Here is a 26,955-nt window from a genome sequence, read left to right as displayed (position 1 = left end):
GATCTTAATCCAGGCACCAACAGGTTAAAGCTTTAGCTGTCGCAGGATGCATTGGGCCTCCTCTGTAGCCCCGCCTCCAAGCACTGTGAGCCCAGTTTTGAGTTGGTGCCTGCAGAGTAGGCTAGTCAACAGGGGTTGCTGCGCTGGGCAGCCCTGAAAAAAGCTTTCTAAGAAGACTTCAATGGCCACAGCACTGTTATATGTCAGAGTGACATTCAGTGCTGCAGCTCCATCACCTCCCAAGTGGCGTCGCATACTCCCGCGGCTCAGTACCCAGGTACTTGCAGTGGGACCTGCTACTAAATCGCGTTCCATTCGCAGTCTAGGGAGATGGACTACGATGCTGGCGTGGACACTGTTGCGCACAGGGACCCCACTATATCTGCCAGGGCATAGGAGTACAGGTCGAGTGTACTAAGACTCCGTAGGACCAGGCGGTGAGGACCAGCATAGGGGAGCCGGCGCTTGACCTGTAGCCCCTCCCCCGGCCCATAGCGCCATCTCTGAGCAGATTTTCCCGCCAAACTGCTTTCCACTTTCCCTCACTCCCTGACTGAGACGCTGGGCGCCATCTTAGGTATATCTGCGGCTGGTCTCCAGGACTGCAGGGCAAGGTCTCCCTTGTAAAGCCGCCTGTCTACAGCGCTGTGACTTTACAAACACTTAAGTATTCTACATGTCTTTATACAGGTAGCATTAGTTAAGAACAAGTGTACCTGTAACAGAGTATATTGTACGAGTATTCTGATATATACCACCGGTCTAGGACCACGCTGTGTATTATATATATATATATATATATATATATATATATATACACACACACACACACACACACACACACACATATATATATATATATATATATATACACTGCTCAAAAAAATAAAGGGAACACTTAAACAACACATCCTAGATCTGAATAAATGAAATATTCTTATTAAATACTTTGTTCTTTACATTATTGAATGTGCTGATGACAAAATCACACAAAAATTATCAATGGAAATCAAATTTATTAACCCATGGAGGTCTGGATTTGGAGTCACACTCAAAATTAAAGTGGAAAAACACACTACAGGCTGATCCAACTTCGATGTAATGTTCTTAAAACAAGTCAAAATGAGGCTCAGTAGTGTGTGTGGCCTCCACGTGCCTGTATGACCTCCCTACAATGCCTGGGCATGCTCCTGATGAGGTGGCGGATGGTCTCCTGAGGGATCTCCTCCCAGACCTGGACTAAAGCATCCGCCAACTCCTGGACAGTCTGTGGTGCAGTCTGTTGGTGGATGGAGCGAGACATGATGTCCCAGATGTGCTCAATTGGATTTGGGGAATGGGTGGGCCAGTCCATAGCATCAATGCCTTCGTCTTGCAGGAACTGCTGACACACTCCAGCCACATGAGGTCTAGCATTGTCTTGCATTAGGAGTAATCCAGGGCCAACCACACCAGCATATGGTCTCACAAGGGGTCGGAGGATCTCATCTCGGTACCTAATGGCAGTCAGGCTACCTCTGGCGAGCATATGGAGGGCTGTGCGGCCATCCCCAAAGAAATGCCACCCCACACCATTACTGACCCACTGCCAAACAGGTCATGCTGGAGGATGTTGCAGGCAGCAGAACGTTCTCCTTGGCGTCTCCAGACTCTGTCACATGTGCTTAGTGAGAACCTGCTTTCATCTGTGAAGAGCACAGGGCGCCAGTGGCGAATTTGCCAATCTTGGTGTTCTCTGGCAAATGCCAAACGTCCTGCACGGTGTTGGGCTGTAAGCACAACCCCCACCTGTGGACGTCGGGCCCTCATACCACCCTCATGGAGTCTGTTTCTGATCGTTTGAGTAGGCACATGCACATTTGTGGCTTGCTGGAGGTCATTTTGCAGGGCTCTGGCAGTGCTCCTCCTGTTCCTCCTTGCACAAAGGCGGAGGTAGCGGTCCTGCTGCTGGGTTGTTGTCCTCCTACGGCCTCCTCCACGTCTCCTGATGTACTGGCCTGTCTCCTGGTAGCGCCTCCATGCTCTGGACACTACACTGACAGACACAGCAAACCTTCTTGCCACAGCTCGCATTGATGTGCCATCCTGGATGAGATGCACTACCTGAGCCACTTGTGTGGGTTGTAGACTCCGTCTCATGCTACCACTAGAGTGAAAGCACCGCCAGCTTTCAAAAGTGACCAAAACATCAGCCAGAAAGCATAGGAGCTGAGAAGTGGTCTGTGGTCACCACCTGCAGAACAACTCCTTTATTGGGGGTGTCTTGCTAATTGCCTATAATTTCCACCTGTTGTCTATTCCATTTGCACAACAGCATGTGAAATTGATTGTCAATCAGTATTGCTTCCTAAGTGGACAGTTTGATTTCACAGAAGTGTGACTGACTTGGCGCTACATTGTGTTGTTCAAGTGTTCCCTTTATTTTTTTGAGCAGTGTATATATACTGATATTCTATTGTATACTAGTCCAGTGCAGTTTTATTGTCATAACTAATAATTATCTGCATTATCACTGTGACTGTGTGTGCCTGTATCTGTTGTATAGATTTCACTTTCAGTGTTTCCCAGATATATCGTATTTTGTACCCTAAGGGACTTGGTGCATCAGGGTCAATTATATAGTGCGTCACAGTATTTACCGATTACACGTATTATATTGTGTACTCAGTTACCTAATACCGGATTTATTTGCAGGTGTTGTGTACTGGGGACTCAGTCACATACTAAAGAATTTATTCTCAGGTATTGTACTCTGTCTGGCTTTATCGTACTCATACGCTCTATTGTTGCATTTACTGAAATGTCTAACAAAAAGGGCAGTAAGTCGTGGGAAGCTCCCGCATCATGCAGGGCATGCACCAAGGATTTACTTGAGGGGGAAGTGTTATATGATGGTGTGTGTAATGTGTGCCATACCTCTCCCAGTCAGTCCGCAGCTCCTGCAACCAATCAGGAGCCACCCTGAGCTAAGTTCTCAACCCTGTTGGGTACTCTGGTGGACCGTCTTACGCCTACTATGGGATCACCTGTGCCATTACAGCCACAAATTGTCCCTATGGTTAATCCACCTTGGGTGGATAATTTGTCTAACCAGTTGCAGCAATTAAACCAATCTTTGGTTAGACATAAATCTGCTATAGGTCACATTCGTGCCCCTGGGTCATCTAAGAGGGCTGCTACCTCCTCACAATACACGCATCTCTCAGAGGTTTCTTCTGATGAGGATGGGGAACTAACTGTCCTGTCAGACACTGAATCAGATGCTTCTGACGAGGAATCTTCTTCACAGGTTGATGTCCCTGACTTGGTGGTTGCTATTAGACAGATCCTCCAAATCTCTGATGATGATGAGGATCCCACTACGATGTCTAAGAAACCTGATAAGTTTAAACGTCAGAAGGCAGCTAAAACTTTATTACCACATTCTGACCATTTAATGGATATACGCCGAGAATCCTGTTCTGAGCCGGGGAAGAAATTCCCCTTACCTAAACCTTAGCTCAATATCCTCTCCCTGCAGAGTTAAGTAACAAGTTGGAAAACCCACTGCCGATGGATTCCCATGTCACGTCTAGTGGTATCTTCTACTCTGCCTGTCATTACTGTCACCTCACTAAAGGAACCGACAGATAAACATGTGGAGGGATGCCTGAAATCTATTTACTCCCTAACAGGTGCTGTACATAGACCCACTATTGCAGCCTCCTGGGCAGCAAAAGGTATTGAAGCATGGGTTCAGGCATGTGTCTGGGTCGCTAAACTGGTGCAATGACGGTCAACAAAATTATCTAGTAAGGAGGAATGCATTTGGCTAAACTGGCACAATAACACACATCCCGCACATAATAGTTGCACTCACTGCCCTTTTCCATACGTCACCCACTACCATACCACACTGGGTATGCCCAACCCCGTCTGATCTTGGAGGCGATACAGTGTTGGGCCTGGTCAGTACTTCAGTGGGAGACCACTCAGGAATACCAGGTGTTGTGGGTCTCCAGTGGAATTGAATTGGTGATTGCACTGAACCCACGGAGGGATGGGCATTTGCTTGCTAGATACTGAATTATCACAGTAATAATCCATCAATATGTTCGCAGACTTAACTTTATGTATGGCTTAGAAAGTTTAAAGCCATCTCATCATTAAATTGGGTATCTTGTGTTTTTTTAATTTTTTTAGTAAATTCAATTAGTGTACCTAGCCTTTTATTATATATAGACTATTAAAAGTTATGTTTTCATCTTTTCATTATCACACTACTATTCATACAGACATCATATATGTTGGAAGTGTCAAAGATACTTCAATGGGCGGAATGCCATCTGCCAGCAATATCGTCAGTGTCCCTCCTGTGGCTCCACGGGATTTGTCTGTTGTCCTGAATGCCCTGCAAGAGTCTCCATTTGAACCTCTTGAGTCAGTGGACCATAAATTGCTTACAGCTTAGGTCCTGTTCTTACTGGCTACTGCCTCTGCCAGAAGGGTGCCGGACCTAGGCGCTTTGTCCTGTCGTCCACCCTTTCTGATATTTCATTGTGACCGGGCAGTTCTTCAAGGAGGTCAGATACCCTTTTTGTACTGTTTGGTTTCCACAAACGTGGCTGGCCTGCGAATAAGAAAACCTTGGCCAGGTGGATTAGAATGGTGATAGCACAAACTTATGCGCAGGCTGGTATTCCAGCAACTGCTGCTATTAAAGCCCATTCTACTCGGTCTGTTGGGCCTTCTTAAGCAGCCCGCCGGGACGCGTTCGCAGAACAATTGTTCAAGGCGGCTATGTGGTCCTCAGTGAACACGTTCATTAGGTTTTATGCCTTTGATACTTCCGCCTCCCAGGATGCTTCCTTTGGACGCCGGGTTCTCAACTGCTTTAGGACATCCCTGATGTATTCCCTGTGGAACACAGTGTACCCTGCTGCAGAAAAGGAGATTTATGGTAGACTTACCATTGGTAAATCTCTTTCTGCAAGGTACACTGGGTTCCACAGGGCGCCCACCCTGACGCACCTAGCTTCTATGGGTTTGTATGGCATTAGCCGCTGGTCCCGTCTCCTGTCGTGAGAATGTGGTTCTATGTGACTAACATCTGCCTTTTCTTTTACCTGGTCCTGCATTGGGCTGGTTAATGAAACTGAGCTCACAGTGCCTGAAGGCGGGGTTATAGAGGAGGCCCCAATGCATCCTGGGACAGCAAAAGTTTTAACCTGTTGGTGCCTGGATCAAGATCCATCTCTACACCCCGATGTAATAGCGCATAGCTGAGGTAGTGCTTTTATTTAAAAAGGGAACTAAAACTAATCCTGGAAACTATGGACCAGTTAGTTTAACCTCTATAGTGGGTAAAATATTGGAAGGCATTTTGAGGGATAGCATAGAGGAGCGCCTACAGGCTACTAAGTTTATTAGCAAAAATTAACATGGGTTTGTAAGGGACAGATCATGTCAAACCAACTCAATTAACTTCTACGAGGAAGTGAGCGAGAATCTTGACCAGGGAAAAGCAGTGGACGTGGTGTATTTAGATTTTGCAAAAGCCTTTGATACAGTGCCTCATAAACTGATCAATAAATTAAGGGAACTTGGCCTAGGATATACTATTTGTAGATGGATAAGTAATTGGCTGGATAACAGAGTCCAACGAGCAGTGGTCAATGGGATGCTCTCTAGCTGGGCACCAGTAGTCAGCGGAATACCACAAGGGTCCGCTCTTGGCCCACTGCTGTTCACTATATTTATCAATGATCTAGGAATAGGCCTGGAAAGCACAGTGTCAATCTTTGCAGATGATACTAAACTGTGTAAGGTAATTACTGTAATTCAGAAGGCGATGTGGAGTCTCTACAGAATGACTTATTTAAACTTCAAACCTGGGCGTCTAAATGGAGAATGAGGTTCAATATAGAAAAATGCAAAGTTATGCATTTTGGGACAAAAAACACACTTGCATCCTACACTCTAGATGAGGAAAAATAAGATTTTACTTACCGATAAATCTATTTCTCGTAGTCCGTAGTGGATGGTGGGACTCCGTCAGGACCATGGGGATTAGCGGCTCCGCAGGAGACAGGGCACAAAAATTAAAGCTTTAGGACTAGGTGGTGTGCACTGGCTCCTCCCCCTATGACCCTCCTCCAAGCCTCAGTTAGGATACTGTGCCCGGACGAGCGTACACAATAAGGAAGGATTTTGAATCCCGGGTAAGACTCATACCAGCCACACCAATCACACCGTACAACTTGTGATCTGAACCCAGTTAACAGTATGACAAACGTAGGAGCCTCTGAACAGACGGCTCACAACAATAACAACCCGATTTTTTTGTAACAATAACTATGTACAAGTATTGCAGACAATCCGCACTTGGGATGGGCGCCCAGCATCCACTACGGACTACGAGAAATAGATTTATCGGTAAGTAAAATCTTATTTTCTCTGACGTCCTAGTGGATGCTGGGACTCCGTCAGGACCATGGGGATTATACCAAAGCTCCCAAACGGGCGGGAGAGTGCGGATGACTCTGCAGCACCGAATGAGAGAACTCCAGGTCCTCTTTAGCCAGGGTATCAAATTTGTAGAATTTTACAAACGTGTTCTCCCCCGACCACGTAGCTGCTCGGCAGAGTTGTAATGCCGAGACCCCTCGGGCAGCCGCCCAAGATGAGCCCACCTTCCATGTGGAATGGGCCTTGATAGATTTAGGCTGTGGCAGGCCTGCCACAGAATGTGCAAGTTGAATTGTGCTACAAATCCAACGAGCAATCGTCTGCTTAGAAGCAGCAGCACCCAGCTTGTTGGGTGCATACAGTATAAACAGCGAGTCAGATTTTCTGACTCCAGCCGTCCTTGAAATATATATTTTCAATGCCCTGACAACGTCCAGCAACTTGGAATCCTCCAAATCGCTAGTAGCCGCAGGCACCACAATAGGCTGGTTCAGGTGAAACGCTGAAACCACCTTAGGCAGAAACTGAGGACGCGTCCGCAGTTCTGCCCTGTCCGAATGGAAAATCAGATATAGGCTTTTATACGATAAAGCCGCCAATTCTGACACTCTCCTGGCTGAAGCCAGGGCCAGTAGCATGGTTACTTTCCATGTAAGATATTTCAAATCCACCGATTTGAGTGGCTCAAACCAATGGGATTTGAGAAAATCCAAAACTACATTAAGATCCCACGGAGCCACTGGGGGCACAACCGGGGGCTGTATATGTAGTACTCCTTTTACAAAAGTCTGGACTTCAGGAACTGAAGCCAATTCTTTCTGGAAGAAAATCTACAGGGCCGGAATTTGAACCTTAATGGACCCTAATTTGAGGCCCATAGACAATCCTGTTTGCAGGAAATGTAGGAATCGACCCAGTTGAAATTCCTCCGTCGGGGCCTTCCTGGCCTCACACCACGCAACATATTTTCTCCAAATGCGGTGATAATGTTGTGCAGTCACCTCCTTCCTGGCTTTTACCAGGGTAGGGATGACCTCTTCCGGAATGCCTTTTTCCCTTAGAATTCGGCGTTCAACCGCCATGCCGTCAAACGCAGCCGCGGTAAGTCTTGGAATAGACACGGTCCCTGCTGAAGCAGGTCCCGTCTTAGAGGTAGAGGCCACGGATCTTCCGTGAGCATCTCCTGAAGTTCCGGGTACCAAGTTCTTCTTGGCCAATCCGGAGCCACGAGTATCGTTCTTACTCCCCTTTGCCGTATAATTCTCAGTACTTTTGGTATGAGAGGCAGAGGAGGAAACACATACACTGACTGGAACACCCACGGTGTTACCAGAGCGTCCACAGCTATTGCCTGAGGGTCTCTTGACCTGGCGCAATACCTGTCCAGTTTTTTGTTGAGGCGGGACGCCATCATATCCACCTTTGGTTTTTCCCAACGGTTCACAATCATGTGGAAGACTTCTGGATGAAGTCCCCACTCTCCCGGGTGTAGATCGTGTCTGCTGAGGAAGTCCGCTTCCCAGTTGTCCACTCCCGGAATGAACACTGCTGACAGTGCTATCACATGATCTTCCGCCCAGCGAAGAATCCTTGCAGCTTCTGCCATTGCCCTCCTGCTTCTTGTGCCGCCCTGTCTGTTTACGTGGGCGACTGCCGTGATGTTGTCCGACTGGATCAACACCGGCTGACCCTGAAGCAGGGGTTTTGCCAGGCTTAGAGCATTGTAAATCGCTCTTAGCTCCAGTATATTTATGTGAAGAGACATCTCCAGGCTTGACCACACTCCCTGGAAGTTTCTTCCCTGTGTGACCGCTCCCCAGCCTCTCAGACTGGCCTCCGTGGTCACCAGGACCCAGTCCTGTATGCCGAATCTGCGGCCCTCTAACAGATGAGCACTCTGCAACCACCACAGAAGAGACACCCTTGTCCGTGGAGACAAAGTTATCCGCTGATGCATCTGCAGATGCGATCCGGACCATTTGTCCAGCAGATCCCACTGAAAAGTTCGTGCGTGGAATCTGCCGAATGGAATCGCTTCGTAAGAAGCCACCATTTTTCCCAGGACTCTTGTGCATTGATGCACAGACACTTTTCCTGGTTTTAGGAGGTTCCTGACAAGTTCGGATAACTCCCTGGCTTTCTCCTCCGGAAGAAACACCTTTTTCTGAACCGTGTCCAGAATCATTCCCAGGAACAGCAGACGTGTCGTCGGGGTCAATTGAGATTTTGGAAAATTCAGAATCCACCCGTGCTGTTGCAGCACTACTTGGGTTAGTGCTACTACGTCCCCCAGCTGTTCTCTGGACCTTGCCCTTATCAGGAGATCGTCCAAGTAAGGGATAATTAATACGCCTTTTCTTCGCAGAAGAAACATCATTTCGGCCATTACCTTGGTAAAGACCCGAGGTGCCGTGGACAATCCAAACGGCAGCGTCTGAAACTGATAATGACAGTTTTGCACCACGAACCTGAGGTACCCTTGATGTGAAGGGCAAATTGGGACATGCAGGTAAGCATCCTTGATGTCCAGGGACACCATAAAGTCCCCTTCTTCCAGATTCGCTATCACTGCTCTGAGTGACTCCATCTTGAACTTGAATTTTTGTATGTACAGGTTCAAAGATTTCAGATTTAGAATAGGTCTTACCGAGCCGTCCGGCTTCGGTACCACAAATAGTGTGGAATAATACCCCTTTCCCTGTTGTAGGAGGGGTACCTTGACTATCACCTGCTGAGAATACAGCTTGTGAATGGCTTCCAATACCGTCGCCCTGTCTGAGGGAGACGTTGGCAGAGCAGACTTTAGGAACCGGCGAGGGGGAGACTTCTCGAATTCCAACCTGTAACCCTGAGATACTACCTGCAGGATCCAGGGGTCCACCTGTGAGTGAGCTCACTGTGCGCTGAAATTCTTGAGTCGACCCCCCACCGCCCCTGAGTCCGCTTGTAAAGCCCCAACGTCATGCTGAGGGCTTTGCAGAAGCCGGGGAGGGCTTCTGCTCCTGGGAGGGAGCTGCTTGGTGCACTCTCTTACCCTTTCCTTTGCCTCGGGGCAGATATGACTGTCCTTTTGCCCGCTTGTTCTTATAGGAACGAAAGGACTGCGGCTGAAAAGACGGTGTCTTTTTCTGTTGGGAGGGGACCTGAGGTAAAAAGGTGGATTTCCCGGCTGTTGCCGTGGCCACCAAATCCGATATACCGACCCCAAATAATTCCTCCCCTTTATACGGCAATACTTCCATATGCCGTTTGGAATCCGCATCACCTGACCACTGTCGCGTCCATAAACTTCTTCTGGCAGATATGGACATCGCACTTACTCTCGATGCCAGAGTGCAAATATCCCTCTGAGCATCTCGCATATAAAGAAAAGAATCCTTTAATTGCTCTATAGTCAATAAAATACTGTCCCTATCCAGGGTATCAATATTTTCAGTCAGGGAATCCGACCAAACCACCCCAGCACTGCACATCCATGCAGAGGCGATGGCTGGTCGCAGTATAACACCAGTATGAGTGTATATACTTTTCAGGGTAGTTTCCAGCCTCCTATCAGCTGGATCCTTGAGGGCGGCCGTTTCAGGAGACGGTAACGCCACTTGTTTTGATAAGCGTGTGAGTGCCTTATCCACCCTAGGGGGTGTTTCCCAGCGCGCCCTAACCTCTGGCGGGAAAGGATATAATGCCAATAACTTCTTTGAAATTAGCAGTTTTCTATCGGGGTTAACCCACGCTTCATCACACACTTCATTCAATTCCTCTGATTCAGGAAAAACTACAGGTAGTTTTTTCAGACCCCACATAATACCCCTTTTTGTGGTACTTGCAGTATCAGAGATATGCAAAGCCTCCTTCATTGCCGTGATCATATAACGTGTGGCCCTACTGGAAAATACGTTTGTTTCTTCACCGTCGACACTAGATTCGGTGTCCATGTCTGGGTCTGTGTCCACCGACAGAGGTAAAGGGCGTTTTACAGCCCCTGACGGTGTCTGAGACGCCTGGACAGGTACTAACTGGTTTGCCGGCCGTCTCATGTCGTCAACTGATTTTTGTAACGTGCTGACATTATCACGTAATTCCATAAACAAAGCCATCCATTCCGGTGTCGACTCCCTAGGGGGTGACATCACCATTACCGGCAATTGCTCCGCCTCCACACCAACATCGTCCTCATACATGTCGACACACACGTACCGACACACAGCAGACACACAGGGAATGCTCTTATCGAAGACAGGACCCCACTAGCCCTTTGGGGAGACAGAGGGAGAGTTTGCCAGCACACACCCAAGCGCTATAAATATATAGGAACAACCCTACAGAAGTGTTGTTTCCTTTATAGCAGCTTAATATATCAATATCGCCAAAAAAGTGCCCCCCCTCTCTGTTTTTTTACCCTGTTTCTGTAGTGCAGTGCAGGGGAGAGTCCTGGGAGCCTTCCTCGCAGCGGAGCTGTGCAGGAAAATGGCGCTGTGTGCTGAGGAGATAGGCCCCGCCCCCTATTTCGGCGGGCTCTTCTCCCGGTGTTTGTGAGACCTGGCAGGGGTTAAATACATCCATATAGCCCCAGGGGCTATATGTGATGTATTTTTAGCCAGAACAAGGTATTATCATTGCTGCCCAGGGCGCCCCCCCCCAGCGCCCTGCACCCTCAGTGACCGCTGGTGTGAAGTGTGCTGACAACAATGGCGCACAGCTGCAGTGCTGTGCGCTACCTCATGAAGACTGAAAAGTCTTCTGCCGCCGGTTTCTGGACATCTTCACTTTTCGGCATCTGCAAGGGGGTCGGCGGCGCGGCTCCGGGACCGGACTCCATGGCTGGGCCTGTGTTCGATCCCTCTGGAGCTAATGGTGTCCAGTAGCCTAAGAAGCCAATCCATCCTGCACGCAGGTGAGTTCACTTTTTCTCCTCTAAGTCCCTCGTTGCAGTGAGCCTGTTGCCAGCAGGACTCACTGAAAATAAAAAACCTAATAACTTTTTCTAAGCAGCTCTTTAGGAGAGCCACCTAGATTGCACCCTGCTCGGACGGGCACAAAAACCTAACTGAGGCTTGGAGGAGGGTCATAGGGGGAGGAGCCAGTGCACACCACCTAGTCCTAAAGCTTTTATTTTTGTGCCCTGTCTCCTGCGGAGCCGCTAATCCCCATGGTCCTGACGGAGTCCCAGCATCCACTAGGACGTCAGAGAAATATAGGGGTAACTATGGTGGAAAAAGATTTGGGGGTGCTCATAGATAATAGGCTTAATAACAGTACACAATGTCAAATTGCAGCAAAGAAGGCAAGTAAAGTGCTTGCGTGCATAAAAAGGGGTCATTGAGACAAGGGACAAGGATGTAATCCTGCTGCTGTACAAATCATTGGTACGTCCGCACCTGGAATATTGTGTTCAGTTTTGGGCATCGTATTATAAAAAAGATATCGGAGAACTAGAAAGAGTTCAAAGAAGAGCTAATAAATTGATTAAAAGGTTAGAGACACTGGAGTACAAGGAAAGGCTTACTAGGTTAAATATACATACACCACAAAAGAGGCGACTAAGAGGAGACATTATTAATATCTCATATATGTAAAGGGTCATTACAAGTAGCTAGCAGCGGATTTGTTTATTAAAAGAACTCTGTATAGGACGCGGGGGCACTCGCTGAGGCTAGAGGAGAGAAAATTCCGTACTCAACGTAGGAAAGGGTACTTCACGGTAAGGGCAATAAAGATTTGGAACTCCCTGCCGGAGGAGGTAATAATGGCAGACTCTGTAAATGCATTTAAAAATGAATTGGACAAATTTCTAACTGAAAAATGTATCTAGGGCTATAGAATTTAACATATTGACATTAAATTATCTGGGAGTGGTAAGATTCATAGCTGTCAATTAGTACTAACCCATTACTTCAGCAGGCGCATAATATGAACAGATTAACACAGAATACAGGTTGAACCCGATGGCCATTTTGCCTCTTTTCAACCTCACTGACTTGTAACTATGTATATTCCCTGTGGAACCCAGTCTACCTCGCAGAAAGAGATTTAACAATGGTAAGTCTACCATAAATCTCCTTATTTTTTTCCAACTTTATTGATAATTCTTTTTTATCCTAGGGGTGCCGTGAAAAAAATGCTGATACTCTAGGGCAGGGGTGGGGAACCTTTGGCCCTCCAGCTGTTGTTGAACTACACATACCAGCATGTCCTGCTACAGTTTTGCTATTTGGTTATGCTAAAACTGTTGCAGGGCATGCTGGGATGTGTAGTTCAACAGCTGGAGTGCCGCAAGTTCCCCACCTCTGCTCTAAGGTGACATTATTGAAGAAAGTTTGAGTTAGATGATCTAGAAAATCACTCAACGAGGAACAACTTGCTGCTGGTGCAGTGGTTCTCAAACTGTGTGCCGTGGCACCCTGGGGTGCCTCGGGGTACTTGCAGGGGTGCCTTGGATTGGTGGTCTAGGACCATTTCAAATTATTTATCAACAATGTAATAAGCAAAACCAGTGCTGGTGGTGGCTGCCACTCATAAAATATGTGGACAAACAGAAGCAAATCTTGTCCCTCAACACATAACTGACCCTTAGGAAGGGATATAAACACAAATTACTTCATTTAATATTTCTTTCTAAAGTTCTCAATAAGAAACTATTGGCCTAGGGGTGCCGTGAAAATTTTTTGATACTTTAGGGCGCCGTGATTCAAAAAAGTTTGGGAACCACTGGGCTAGTGAGTGCCCCAGAAACCCTATATGGAGTGTCGCTATATAAATTTGTCAGCTCTGTTAACAGTTTTTTTGATGACTGTGCTAATATGGTTGTTGAAAGAACACATCGTATTGATACTATCAGAGACAATTCCTCTACCAGGCCTAGAGTAGTGATTTTTCCAATGTTTGAATTTTTTCACATAAGGCGGCTTTATGGACTGCATCGAGAAAAGTGTTCCATCTAGAATGAGAGGGACATACAGTAGTCTTCGCCTCTTTCAGGATTACTCTGCTGAATTATCAAAAGCCAGAAGACAATTTTCTTCTCTTTGCGCAAAATTGATTGAAGAATGTCAAAAGTTTGCTGCATTATACCTGCACATCTGCAGATTTTTACAGATTTAGGACTCATGGACTTTAGTGCCAGTAGGATATCTTTGGGGGGGCTCTCAGGTAAGCTAGCACTCAGTCTGGATGCAGTTTTGTATGAGTCTTTATCATGGGGCCTTACTGTAGACAAATCACATGGCCCTCTCTGGGCACTGCTATTATGTAGTGTTAAGACTGCTGAGATCAGATAAGCCTTGACGCGGCTCAGCAGCTAACCATGTCTTTGCAAACGTATGTAACCAATTCTCTGAAATTCTATTACCAGATAGGTTCAAGTATTGTTACAGGTAATAGTCAGTGTGCTGAAGGATACCAGGGGGGAAAAAGCTGTACCTATGGACTTTAGTTCATGCAGAAGATGCTTCCACTTTCATGGATAAAAGGGCACAAGCTAACCATCACAGTAAATCTTCATCAGGGCCTTGATTAGTTATATAAAATCCTTAGTGAAATTTATTAGAATATTTGAAGTAAAGGTGCCTTGTTGAAAACTGACTGATTGAGCCTTAACTGCAATCTACTATATAAAAGCGAAAATTTGTCCTTCTGTCCTTCTATACAAATCCATCGTTTTTTACATACAAGCGTATTAAAACACGGCTGAGGCAACTAAAACAATTAGAAATCCCTAGCACCCCTAGGGGGAGGAGACAGTTGCACAGAGTATATCAGCAGACAGCATAACTCCGGAATTGCTGGAGAAATGTACTCAAAAATTGGTACACATATGCCTTACAGTCTGGGAACAAACACTGTGGGGAGAAAACACCCCTAGCACCCCTAGGGGTGAGGCAGCAGCACTGAGTATTTCAGCAGATAGCAGAACTCTGGAATGCCTGGAGCAATTTACAACAAACTTGGTACACATATGACTTACACTCTGGAAACAAACACTGTGGGGGTCAGACACCCCTAGGGGTGGGACAGCAGCACAGAGTATGTCAGCAGACAGAATAACTGTGGAAGGCCTGGAGCCATTTACACCAAACTTGGCACACATCTGACTTACAATCTGGGAACAAACTCTGGGGGTTAGACACCCCTAGGGGTGGGACAGCAGCACAGAGTATTTCAGAAGACAGCATAACTCCCGCATGCCTGGACCACTTTACAACAAACTTGCTACACATATGACTTACAAGCTGGGAACAAACACTGTGCGGGTTAGACACCCCTAGGGATGAGGCAGCAGCACAGAGTTTTTCAGCAGACAGCATAACTCTGGAATGCCTGGAGCAAATTACACCAAACTTGGTACACATATGACTTACACTCTGGGAGCAAACACTGTGGTGGTGACACATCACTAGCACCCCTAGGGGTGGGCCAGCAGCACAGACTATATCAGGACATGCATGATATGTCAGTGATGACAGGGCTGCATGTGACAGGGCCAGTGACATGATGTGAGGAGGGGAATGGAGGTAGCACAAACCCACACACTGAGAGTTATATAGTGGAAGTAGCATGGTCCACCAGCAGCACAGAGTATATCAGGAGATACATAATGTGCTACGCTATTAAAGAAACTAAATAAAACGATAATTTCACAGGGGCACTGACATGATGTGAGGAGGGGAATGGAGGCAGCATAAAGCCACAGACTGTGAGTTATAGTGGGAAGAGCAGGGTCCCTTGGGGGAACAAAACGGGGTCCGGCCACTACACAAAGTGTGTCAGGGAAGCAAGATATGCCTATATACTAGATCTCCAACCAACGTAAAATAACAAACAACTAACATTCTAATTTACCATTCTCATCCCGTAGCGAAGCACGGGTATTCAGCTATCTACAATGTTATTTATACTGTGTGTTTAATATTTACATTTATTTTTGTAAATAGACATTCTTAAAATCCCGGCCAACGCTGAGTACTCCAGCTAGTGAATATATAATATTGCACTGTAACACTGATACTAATTTAATTGCATTACTGTTTTTTTTATCCTTAGGAGCTCATATTGGGGAAGTTGAATAATTACTGCATTAGAGCCTTGATTAGTTATATGATAATTTTATTGAAATTTATTGGAAAACCTGCAGGGTCTAGCCTGGAATAGAATGTATTTATTTGTAGTGGCTATACACTACTGTAATGGAGTGTTGATACTAGTTTCATTTTATTATTTTCTCTTTAACTTACTTCTTGTGAATACATAGGCTATATAATTGAATATTGCGGACCTGTTTAGGGGGTATTGTCATTAGTGACGTTAAACTATTTTTCAGGGATCCCATTATGGCTCTTAGGAGCTTAGGGGGTCATTCCGAGTTGTTCGCTCGCAAGCTGATTTTTGCAGATTTGCTCACGCTAAGCCGCCGCCTACTGGGAGTGAATCTTAGCTTCTTAAAAATGCGATCGATGTATTCGCAATATTGCGATTACACACCTCGTAGCAGTTTCTGAGTAGCTCCAGACTTACTCGGCATCTGCGATCAGTTCAGTGCTTGTCCTTCCTGGTTTGACGTCACAAACACACCCAGCGTTCGCCCAGACACTCCCCCGTTTCTCCAGCCACTCCTGCGTTTTTTCCGGAAACGGTAGCGTTTTTCCCCACACGCCCATAAAACGGCCTGTTTCCGCCCAGTAACACCCACTTCCTGTCAATCACATTACGATCGCCAGAACGATGAAAAAGCCGTGAGTAAAATTCCTAACTGCATAGCAAATTTACTTGGCGCAGTCGCAGTGCGAACATTGCGCATGCGCACTAAGCGGAAAATCGCTGCGATGCGAAGATTTTTACCGAGCGAACAACTCGGAATGACCCCCTTAGTTTGCAGCAGTTTACCAACTGTCATGATTTGTGATATGTTATTCCAGAGTCTAAAAATTGGTTGGTTTTTTTTGTTTGTTTTTTTGCTATTGTAAGATTGGTTTTGTTTGGAATTTTTTTTCCGTATGATCTATGTGGTCCCTGGCTCTATAAAAACCTAGGTTCCTTCCTCTTTTTGCATTCGTATAAATGTATTATCTTTCTTGTTGAAAGCTATTATGTTTTGACATTATGTATTTACATGATTTATCTATGTCCACTTGAATAATTGGAATATAGGTTGCATAAATTCACCTATAAAGCTGAGGAAAATTCTTATTTATCTTAATAAGTTAGAGACCACATTATTACACCTTTTTATTTTTATTCTTACTAAAACTGGGCAGACCATCTGCCCAAAGTGGCTGGTTGGAATGAAACGAGCATTTGCTCCCAAACATTGGGAAATTAACAAAAACGGTTGTTCAGACAAATTGGGAAATCACGGATTTAACCAATTTGTATGAATGACAGTTTTTTTGCTGTTTTCCAGTATTTGAGAGCAAACAAGCCAGATGGGACATCTGGTCTGCCAGATAATTGTATAATATATGCCCAGCTTTTTACTTATTTAATTTTTTATGTTAAGATTGTTTATTACTGTGTGCTATGTCAAGTTGTATGTAACTAAACTGTTTTTTTCTATGGTTATTTTATTGTATATTTTCTCTAAGACAAGTAAAAGCCATTCATATTTCTGTATTGTATTATAATGTTTAGTCTGATTTACTGTAGCTTGTTATTTATTATCAGTTATTTAAATAGTGCACATACATTATGCTGTGCTTTACAGAGAATATTTGCCCATTCATATCAGTCCCTGCCCCAGTGGAGCTTACACTCTATATTCCCTACCACACGTACACGCACACACATTCAAGCTAGGGTTAATTTTGTTGGGAGCCAATTAACCTACCAGTATATTTTTGGATTTTGGAAGGAAATCTGAGTACCAAGAGAAAACCCACGCAAGCACAGGGAGAATATACAAACTCCACACAGTTAGGGCCATGGTGGGAATTAAACCCATGACCTCAGTGCTGTGAGGCAGTAATGCTAACCATTAAACTATCCATGCAGTCTTTCCAGCTTGTTACAGTTTGACTGTTAAACTTAACCCATTATGTACTGCGGTGTGATTGGAATGCAGGCGGTCACATGACAGACTGCGGCATCCTGATTTTTAAATTGCAGAAAGGGGACAGGGTAAATAATTTACCCCTCCCCTGCTCCCTACCCTAACCCGCTTGGGGAGGCAGCTATGGCTAAGATAATGGGGGGGTAGCGGCTACAGCTAATCACAGGGGTTGGCAGCTAGGGCTTATAGGCCCTACACATTAGGCGATATAACTGAACGATATGAACGTTCTTGTTCATTAATGAACAGCACCAACGATGAACGATGCACGGCCCCACGCTCGTTCATCATTGGTGCCGGGTCACTTACACATGCAAGCCAATATGGACAATCTTGTCCATATTAGCTTGCACTGCTATGGAGCTGGGTGACGGGGGGAGTAAAGAAACTTCTCTCCCGCCATCACCTCCCCCCACCGTCGGCCGTATCGGCCGTTGGGCAGCTCGGCAGCGGGTCGCCGAATGTGTAGGGCCCATAAGACATGGGGGGGGGAATTGGGAGTGGCGGCTACGACTAACCCCTCCTGTAGTGCCTAACCCTCACCCCAATACTTACCTTCGGGATGCCGGCGGTCGGGATTCCGGCACTGGGATTCCGAGTGGTGTCGGGATTCCGGCGTTGGTCACCTGAGCGCCGGCATCTACACCGCCGGGATGCTGACCAGGGCCCTCATTCCGAGTTGTTCGCTCGCTAGCTGCTTTTAGCAGCATTGCACACGCTAAGCCGCCGCCCTCTGGGAGTGAATCTTAGCTTAGCAGAATTGCGAACAAAAGATTAGCAGAATTGCGAATAGAAATTTCTTAGCAGTTTCTGAGTAGCTCGACACTTACTCTGCCACTGCGATCAGTTCAGTCAGTTTCGTTCCTGGTTTGACGTCACAAACACACCCAGCGTTCACCCAGGCACTCCCCCGTTTCTCCAGCCACTCCCGCGTTTTTCCCAGAAACGGCAGCGTTTTTTCACACACACCCATAAAACGTCCAGTTTCCGCCCAGAAACACCCACTTCCTGTCAATCACACTCCGATCACCAGAGCGAAGAAAAATCCTCGTAATGCCGTGAGTAAAATACCAAACTTTTGAGTAAAATAACTAAGCGCATGCGCTCTGCGAACATTGCGCCTGCGCAGTAAGCGACTAATCGCAATATAGAGAAAATCGGCAACGAGCGAACAACTCGGAATGAGGGCCCAGATCCCATATATTGTACTACTTTATATGGGTTCACTACGATATGCCGGCGGTCGGGCTCCCGGCGACCAGCATACCGGCGCCGGGAGCTCCCTCCAGGGGGGTCGTGGACCCCCACGAGGGAGAATAAGTGTCGGTATGCCGGCTGTCGGGATCCCGGCGCCGGTATACTGTGCGCCGGGATCCCGTCAGTCGGCATACTGAAGACCACCCCTTTATATAAATAAAAGCAAACATTGTTAAAAATAAAATATTGTATGACTTTCATTCTACATGTGATTCTTTTAGCCTATAATATATTACATTATTGATTACTATTAAAGTATACATCAGTGTCAAAGGTCTACTTTTATAGCAAACTTTTAGATGAAACAGATACATGAACACAGTCTATAGTTATTACTAACTACTGAACCACTGATGTAGGATACAGTAGTTCTTATCTACAGTGCATCCGGAAAGTATTCACAGCTCTTCACTTTTTCCACATTTTGTTATGTTACAGCCTTATTCCAAAATGTATTCAATTCATTTTTCCCCTCAAAATTCTACACACAATACCCCATAAAGACATTGTGAAGAAGTTTTGTTTGTGATTTTTTAAAATGTATAAAAAAACAAACAAACAAAAACTAAGAAATCACATGTACATAAGTATTCACAGCCTTTGCCATGAAGCTCAAAATTTAGCTCAGGTGCATCCTGTTTCCACTGATCATCCTTGAGATGTTCCTACAGCTTAATTGGAGTCCACCTGTGGTAAATTCAGTTGATTGGATACACCTGTTTATATATGCTCCCACACTTGACAGTGCATGTATGAGCACAAATCAAGCATGGAGTCAAAGAAATTGTCTGTAGACCTCCGAGACAGGATTGTCTTGAGGCACAAATCTGGGGAAGGGTACACAAAAATATCTACTGGTTTGAAGGTCCCAATGAGCACAGTGGCCTCCATCACCCGGAAATGGAAGAAGTTCGGAATCACCAGGACTCTTCCTAGAGCTGGCTGGTCATCTAAACTGAGCAATCGGTGGAGAAGGGCTCTAGTCGGGGAGGTGACAAAGAATCCGATGGTCACTCTGTCAGAGCTACAGCATTCCTCTGTGGAGAGAGGAGAACCTTCCAGAAGGACAACCATCTCTGCAGCAATCCACCAATCAAGCCTGTATGGTAGAGTGCCCAGACGGAAGCCACTACTCAGTAAAAAGTACATGGCAGCCCGCCTGGAGTTTGCCAAAATGCACCTGAAGGACTCTTAGACCATGAGAATCAGAATTCGTTGGTCTGATGAGACAACGATTGAACTCTTTGGCTTGAATGCCTGGCGTCATGTTTGGAGGAAACCAAGCACCGCTCATCACCAGGCCAATACCATTCCTACAGTGAAGCATGGTGTTGGCAGTCATGCTGTGGGGATGTTTTTCAGTGGCAGGAACTGGGAGACTAGTTAGGATAGAAGGAAAGATGAATGCAGCAATGTACAGAGACATCCTGGATGTAAACCTGCTCCAGAGAGCTCTTGACCTCATACTCTGTGAATGTCCTTGAGTGGCCCAGCCAGAGCCCAGACTTGAATCCGATTGAACATCTCTGGAGATCTGAAATTGCTATGCACCGACACTTCCCATCCAACCTGATGGAGCTTGAGAGTTGCTGCAAAGAGGAATGGGCGAAACTGGCCAAAGATAGGTGTGCCAAGCTTGTGGCATCATATTCAAAAAGACTTGAGGCTGTAATTGCTGCCAAAGGTGCATCAACAAAGTATTGAACAAAGGCTGTGAATACTTATGTACATGTGATTTATTAGTTTTTTATTTTAATATATTTGCAAAAATCTAAAAAAAAACAACTGTTTCTGCAGCGGGGTACACTGGTATTCCACAGGGAATAACATCGGGGGTGTAGAGTTGGATCTTTATCCTAGGCACCAACAGGCTAAAAGCTTTGACTGTTCCCAGTATGCAAAGCGCCGCCTCCTCTGTATCCCCGCCTCCAGGCACTGGAGCTCAGTTTGTAAGTTGGTGCCTGCAGTGCAGGCAGCTAACAGGGAGGGCTGCGCTAGGCAGCCCTGAAAAGAGCTTTTTGAAGAAAGAAGACTTCAAGGGCCGCAGTACAGGCACTTAGAAGTGCCATATGTCACACTGACATATCGTTCTGCAGCTCCCTCACCTCCCCCAGTGGTACTTACAACAGAGGACTCCAGTCTCATCAGGCTCACACTCACCACTGCTCTCCTGGATCGCATGGCCCCATCTACAGGGAGGCGGTAAGAGGGTCCCCCAGATGGGACCCGCTAAAATCGCGATCCGGCGCGGTCTCCAGGAGATGGACCGCACGCACTGGCGTGGACACTGTGGACGTACAGGAACCCCACTAGACCACCAGGGCAAGGGGCACAGGTCGGATTTCTTAAAATCTATTTCAAATAGGCCCCGCAGTACCCGGTGGTGAAGTCCAGCAAGGGGATAAGGCCCTGACCTGTAGCCCCTCCCCCAGCCCCAGGCACCATTTACTGCAAATGTTCCTGCCCTGGAGCTGCATATCTCTCTCTCCCTCACTCCCTGTCAGCGTTTGGGCGCCATTACACACAAGCTGAGCTGATTCTGGGACTGCTGGACAATGTCTCTTCTGTAAAGCCGCCTGCATTATCAGCGCTGTGCATTTACAGGACACTTAAGTATTCTACATGTCATTTAGAGAGTGTTAGTTAAGAACAAGTGCATAACTTCAGGGTTATTTAGTACAAGTACCCTGTGATATACATCCAGTCTTTACTGTACATTGTTATATCTGTATATGTATACTGTACATAGCTTTACTTAGTAGTCCAATTACTTAGTATTGCTAGTCCAGTGCAGTTTTATTGTTTGTAATCACTTTTGCATTGTACATGTGACTGTGTGTGCTAATAGCTGCTGTGTGGTCTATAGTCCGTGTATCTCACACATATTGCTATCCCTATATTCTGTACCCTGAAGGGGGCTAAGTGCATCAGGGTTCTCATTTGATATACTGTAGTGTCTCACAGGATATACTACTTTGGTATTTTTTTCTGTGTGTTTCAGTCACCATATACCTCTTAAATTCTCTGTTTTGCTCTGCTTTGCAGTCACACTATATAGGGGATTTTTGTCAGGTATTTTGTCTGCTTTTATTGTACTATTACACCCTAAGGTTACGCTTACAGACAATGTCTGCTAAACAGGGTGGTAGATCCATGGCTGATCCTGCACCGTGCAGTGCTGACGCCACGGATTGCTCAGAGGAAAACATTGCAGCTGAGGGTTCAGGTACCGGGGGTTCTATACCCCTCAGTCTGCAGCAGCGGGGGCACACCAAGACCCACCTTGGGCTGCCTTTTCTACATTACTGACTACGCTAGTAACTAGACTTGTGCCCCCTGTGGGAACTCCTGTGCCATTACAGCCACATATTGTCCCTGCAGTTAATCCGCCATGGGCAGATAATCTGTCCTCTCAGTTACAGCAATTAAATCAGTCTTTGGCAAAACAAAAACCTAACCCTCGCCCACCTAAGACAAAGGGGTCCTCTAAGCGGGCCATTACTTCCTCACAATTCACACATGTTTAGGATACTTCATCCGATGAAGATGGCGCATATACTGACCCCTCAGACACTGATGCAGACGCTTCTGATGGGGAATCTATTACACAGGTGGATATTCCTGATCTCTTGGAGGCTATCAGACTGATCCTTCAAAATGATGATGACGCAAAACCTCAAGATACCTTTAAGAAACCTGATAAGTTCAAGCGTCAGAAGGTTACTAAATTAGTTTTACCCCATTCTGACCATTTGGTTGACATACTTCAGGAATCCTGGGAGTATCCAGGAAAGAAATTCTCTCTGTCTAAGAAGATGCTAGCTCGTTAGCCCCTCGCTGCAGAATTAAGTAAAAATTGGGAAACACCGCCGCCGGTAAACTCACAGGTCACGCATTTGGTGGTGTCATCTGCTCTGCCTGTCACTACCGTTACCTATCTGAAGGAACCGATGGATAAGAGTGTGGAGTGTTGCTTGAAGTCTATTTACACTCTTGCAGGAGCTGTGCATAGGCCCACTATTGCAGCTTCTTGGGCTGCAAAAGCTATCGAAGCCGGGGTTCAGGAAGTTGAAGCGGAACTACCGTCTGATTTTCCTGATAATACTAGACAGTGTCTTTCATATATTATTACAGCCTCTCATATATTCAAAAGGCGGCATCTGATGCTGGTGTCCTGGCGGCCAAAGCGTCTACTACGTCGATTCTGGCTCACCGGATTCACTGGTTGTGGTCCTGGTCTCTAGAACTGGACTCTAAAAAGACCTTGGAGGTGATCCCTTTTAAGGGAAACATCCTTTTTGGGGAGGATCTCAACAAGATTGTTGCCGACTTAGCATCCGCTAAGACTGCCTGTCAGCCTAGTACTAACCCTTCGGCTCCGAAGGCTAAGAGTACTTCCTTTTGTTCCTTTCGACCTCCAAGTAAAGCATCAGGCGTACCCGAAACAGGCTCGCACTTCCAAATCAACTAAGCCCAAACCTAAACGTTCCTGGGCTGCACGTCATCCTGCTTCCAAAAAAATAAGCCTGCGGGTCTCAGGGCGGGTCTCCTCCTGGGGTGTGGTTATGGACCGCTTCAGACGCTTGGGTTCAGGAAGTTGTCACTCACGGATACGCCATCTCTTTCAAGAAACGTCCCCCTCGCCAGTTTTGCTCAACAAACATCCCTTCGGATCCGGTGAAAGCAAAAACTCTCCATTTGGTGGTACAATCCCTCCTGGACACAGGAGTGATAGTACTGGTGCCTCTGACTCAGAGAGGCAAGGGGTACTATTCAACGTTGTTCCTAGTTCCGAAACTGAATGGGTCTTCCCGGCCCATTCTCAACCTCAAGTCTTTGAACAAATTTGTGAAGGTATCCAAATTCCATATGGAAACTCTTCGCTCTATTGTTCTGGTTTTGGATCCCATGGACTATATGGTATCCCTGGACATACAGGATGCTTACCTGCATATTCCTATTGCCATGTCGCATCAACAATACCTGTGGTTTGCTATTGGCAACCTACATTTTCAATTCCAGGCCTTACTTTTTGGTCTGACCATGGCTCCGAGAATCTTCACCAAGGTCATGGCGGTTATGATGGCTATGCTCTGCAGTCGGGGTATCAGGATCCTGCCGTATCTGGACGACCTGTTGATCCTGGCGAACTCTCCAGAGGTTCTCCTCCGTCATCTGGAACTGACAGTCCAATTCCTGCAAGCCCACGGGTGGCTCATCAACTGGAAGAAATCCTCACTGGTCCATGCTCAGAACATGGTTCACCTGGGGGCATTACTGGACACCCACAACCAATGGGTGTTCTTGTCTCCAGAAAAAGTCCTGAAACTTCAGGACAAGATAAGATGCTTCCTGTCTCGCCCGCGTGTGTCGATACACTTGGTGATGCAAGTACTAGGCCTCATGGTGTCGGTTTTCGACATGGTGGAGTACGCTCAATTTCATTCCCGCCCTCTGCAGAGGTTAATCCTTTCCAAATGGGAATGGCCTACCACACCGGATCAGGACTCGCATGTTCTCCTTGACTCTGGAGGATCGCCTGTCACTGACCTGGTGGCTACAGGACCAGCAATTAAGCAGGGGTTGTCCCTTCTGAATCTCCAACTGGGTCCTTCTAACGACGGATGCCAGTCTGTGGGGTTGGGGCGCGGTGTTCGAGCAACACTCTCTTCAGGGTCGATGGACCAGGGAGGAATTCCTCCTCCTGATAAACATTCTGGAGTTGCAGGCAGTGTTGAAACTGGCCCTGCCTCTGGTACAGAACAGGCCTGTTCAAGTACAGTTGGACAACCACGGTGGCATACATAAATCATCAAGGTGGCACTCGAAGCCGCATGGCAATGATGGAAGTGTCAAAGATTCTTCTATGGGCGGAACGCCATCTGCCAGCCATATCGGCAGTGTTCATTCCGGGGGTCCTCAACTGGGAAGCGGACTTCCTCAGTCGTCAGGACGTACACGCCGGAGAGTGGAGCCTTCATCCAGAAGTATTTCAACTCCTAGTGGACAAGTGGGGCCTACCAGATGTAGACCTGATGGCATCTCAACACAATCACAAGGTTCTGGTATTCGGAGCAAGGACAAGGGATCCTCAAGCAGCGTTCGTGGACGCGCTGGCAATTCCATGGAACTTTCGGCTGCCGTACGTGTTCCCTCCGGTGTCACTCCTGCCCAGGGTAATAAGGAAGTTCAAGCAAGAAGAAAAAATACTGCTTCTAATCGCTCCAGCGTGGCCCAGACGGCAATAGTTCTCAGACCTTCAAAGTCTCTCGATAGAGCGTCCTCTTCTACTTCCGCAACGCCCAGACCTCCTCGTTCAGGGCCCTTGTGTCTACCAGGATCTGGCCCGACTGGCTTTGATGGCGTGGCTCTTGAAGCTTCAGTTCTGAGGGCCAAAGGATTTTCTGAGGCGGTCATTCAAACTATGTTGAAAGCCTGTAAACCGGCTTCAGCTCGGATTTATTATAGGGTCTGGAATTCTTACTTCACTTGGTGCGCGGCTAAGAATTATGATGCATTCAAGTTCAGTACTGCCAAACTTTTGGCTTTTCTGCAACAGGACCTGGACTTAGGCCTTCGTCTGGCCTCCCTCAAGGTTCATATTTCAGCCTTGTCGGTATGGTTTCAGAGAAAAATTGCAACTTTGCCTGATGTCGGTTATTCTGGATGCCCTACAAGAGTCTCCATTCGAACCTCTTGAGTATGTGGACCATAAGTGGCTTACTCTTAAGGTTTTGTTTTTGCTGGCTATTGCCTCTGCTAGACGGGTTTCGGACTTGGGTGCCTTGTCCTGACGGTCACCCTTTCTGATTTTTCACCATAACCGGGCGGCTCTTAGAACTCGCCCTGGTTATCGGCCTAAGGTGGTGTCATCTTTCCACCTTAACCAAGAGTTTGTGGTTCCGGCCTTTACCTCTCCTAGTTTAGAGCGCTCTTTGGATATGGTACGGTCTCTCCGTATTTATGTGAAGAGAACAGCTTCGCTTCGGAGATCTGATTCTCTCTTTGGTTTTCACAAACATGGCTGGCCTGCTAATGAGCAGGCCTTGGCCAGATGGATTAGAATGGTGATTGCACATGCTTGTGTACAGGCTGGCCTTCCAGCTCCTGCTAACTTCAAAGCCCATTCTACTCTGTTTGTTGGACCTTCTTGGGTGGCCCGCTGTGGTGCGACCCTTGAGCAATTGTGCAAGGCGGCTACGTGGTCCTCAGTGAACACGTTTATAAGGTTCTTTGCCCTCGATACTTCCGCCTCCCAGGATGTCTCCTTTGGACGCAAGGGTTCTTGTACCCGCTACAGTGCGTCCCCTCCCATGAGGAACTGCTTTAGGACATCCCCGATGTTATTCCCTGTGGAATACCAGTGTACCCTGCTGTAGAAAAGGGGATTTATAGTAAGAATTACCGTTGTTAAATCTCTTTCTACGAGGTACACTGGATTCCAAAGGGCGCCCTCCCTGACGCACTTAGCTTCTTTGGGTTTGTATGGCATTAGCCACTGGTACCTTCTCCTGTCGTGAGAATGTAGTTGTATGTGGCTACTAATTGTTGTCGTCTCTCTTACCTGCTACTGCATTGGACTGGTTAACAAAACTGAGCTCCAGTGCCTGGTGCCTCAGATCAAGATCCAACTCTACACCCCCGATGTTATTCCCTGTGGAATCCAGTGTACCTCGCAGAAAGAGATTTAACAACGGTAAGTTCTTACCATAAATCTCCTTTTTCACATTGTCATGATGGGGTATTGTGTGTACAGTTTTGAGGGAAAAAATTATTTATTCCAGTTTGGAATAAGGCTGTAACATGACAAAATGTCACAAAAGTGAAGCGCTGTGAATACTTTCCGGATGCACTTGTAATTAAGATCAAACATGTTTTATAGGTTCCAATGTGTATGTGCTTAACTTATAACTCATATATGTGTAGGAGAGGACCTGTGAGTTTACTTTTAATACATATTAAAAAAATTTTTAGTATTAATATATATTTTATATGAAGAAATACCCTTTTATTGATGATCACAAGTTGAATGCAATCACTGATGCTGCCCATAGTGTGTGATTTTTGTGTTGTATCACAAATCATTTTAGTTTATGTGTTTCCCCTCACCCTTCTAAGGTCTTCCTGCAGTTTCTTCAGCTTCATTTCTAGCTCTGTGACTTTGTCATTGAGATTTCTGAAATAAAGAGGGATGTGTATTAGTGTAGAGG

At 46.4% G+C, this 26,955-nt stretch overlaps 1 protein-coding gene and 1 pseudogene across 12 annotated transcripts in view; one reads left to right on the top strand and one right to left on the bottom strand.

Moving 5' to 3' along the window:
- The window catches only part of SIPA1 (signal-induced proliferation-associated 1), a 310,973-nt gene that overhangs the window by 24,701 nt on the left and 259,317 nt on the right, over positions 1-26,955 (bottom strand). For 11 of the 12 annotated variants that reach the window (XM_063945192.1, XM_063945198.1, XM_063945195.1 and 8 more), the window contains one exon: positions 26,855-26,921. The exons of the other annotated variant lie outside the window; for it this stretch is intronic. In XM_063945192.1, the coding sequence (XP_063801262.1) occupies positions 26,855-26,921 (67 nt within the window). The remainder of the gene's footprint in view (positions 1-26,854; positions 26,922-26,955) is intronic. 12 annotated transcript variants of the gene reach the window in all.
- On the top strand, positions 3,878-3,996 carry LOC134971261 (5S ribosomal RNA; annotated as a pseudogene).

Source organism: Pseudophryne corroboree, chromosome 11, assembly GCF_028390025.1.
Source record: "Pseudophryne corroboree isolate aPseCor3 chromosome 11, aPseCor3.hap2, whole genome shotgun sequence".
NCBI classification, from domain to species: domain Eukaryota; kingdom Metazoa; phylum Chordata; class Amphibia; order Anura; family Myobatrachidae; genus Pseudophryne; species Pseudophryne corroboree.
The sequence above is the reverse complement of the archived record's forward strand: the minus strand, read 5'-3'. Positions and strand labels throughout refer to the sequence as shown.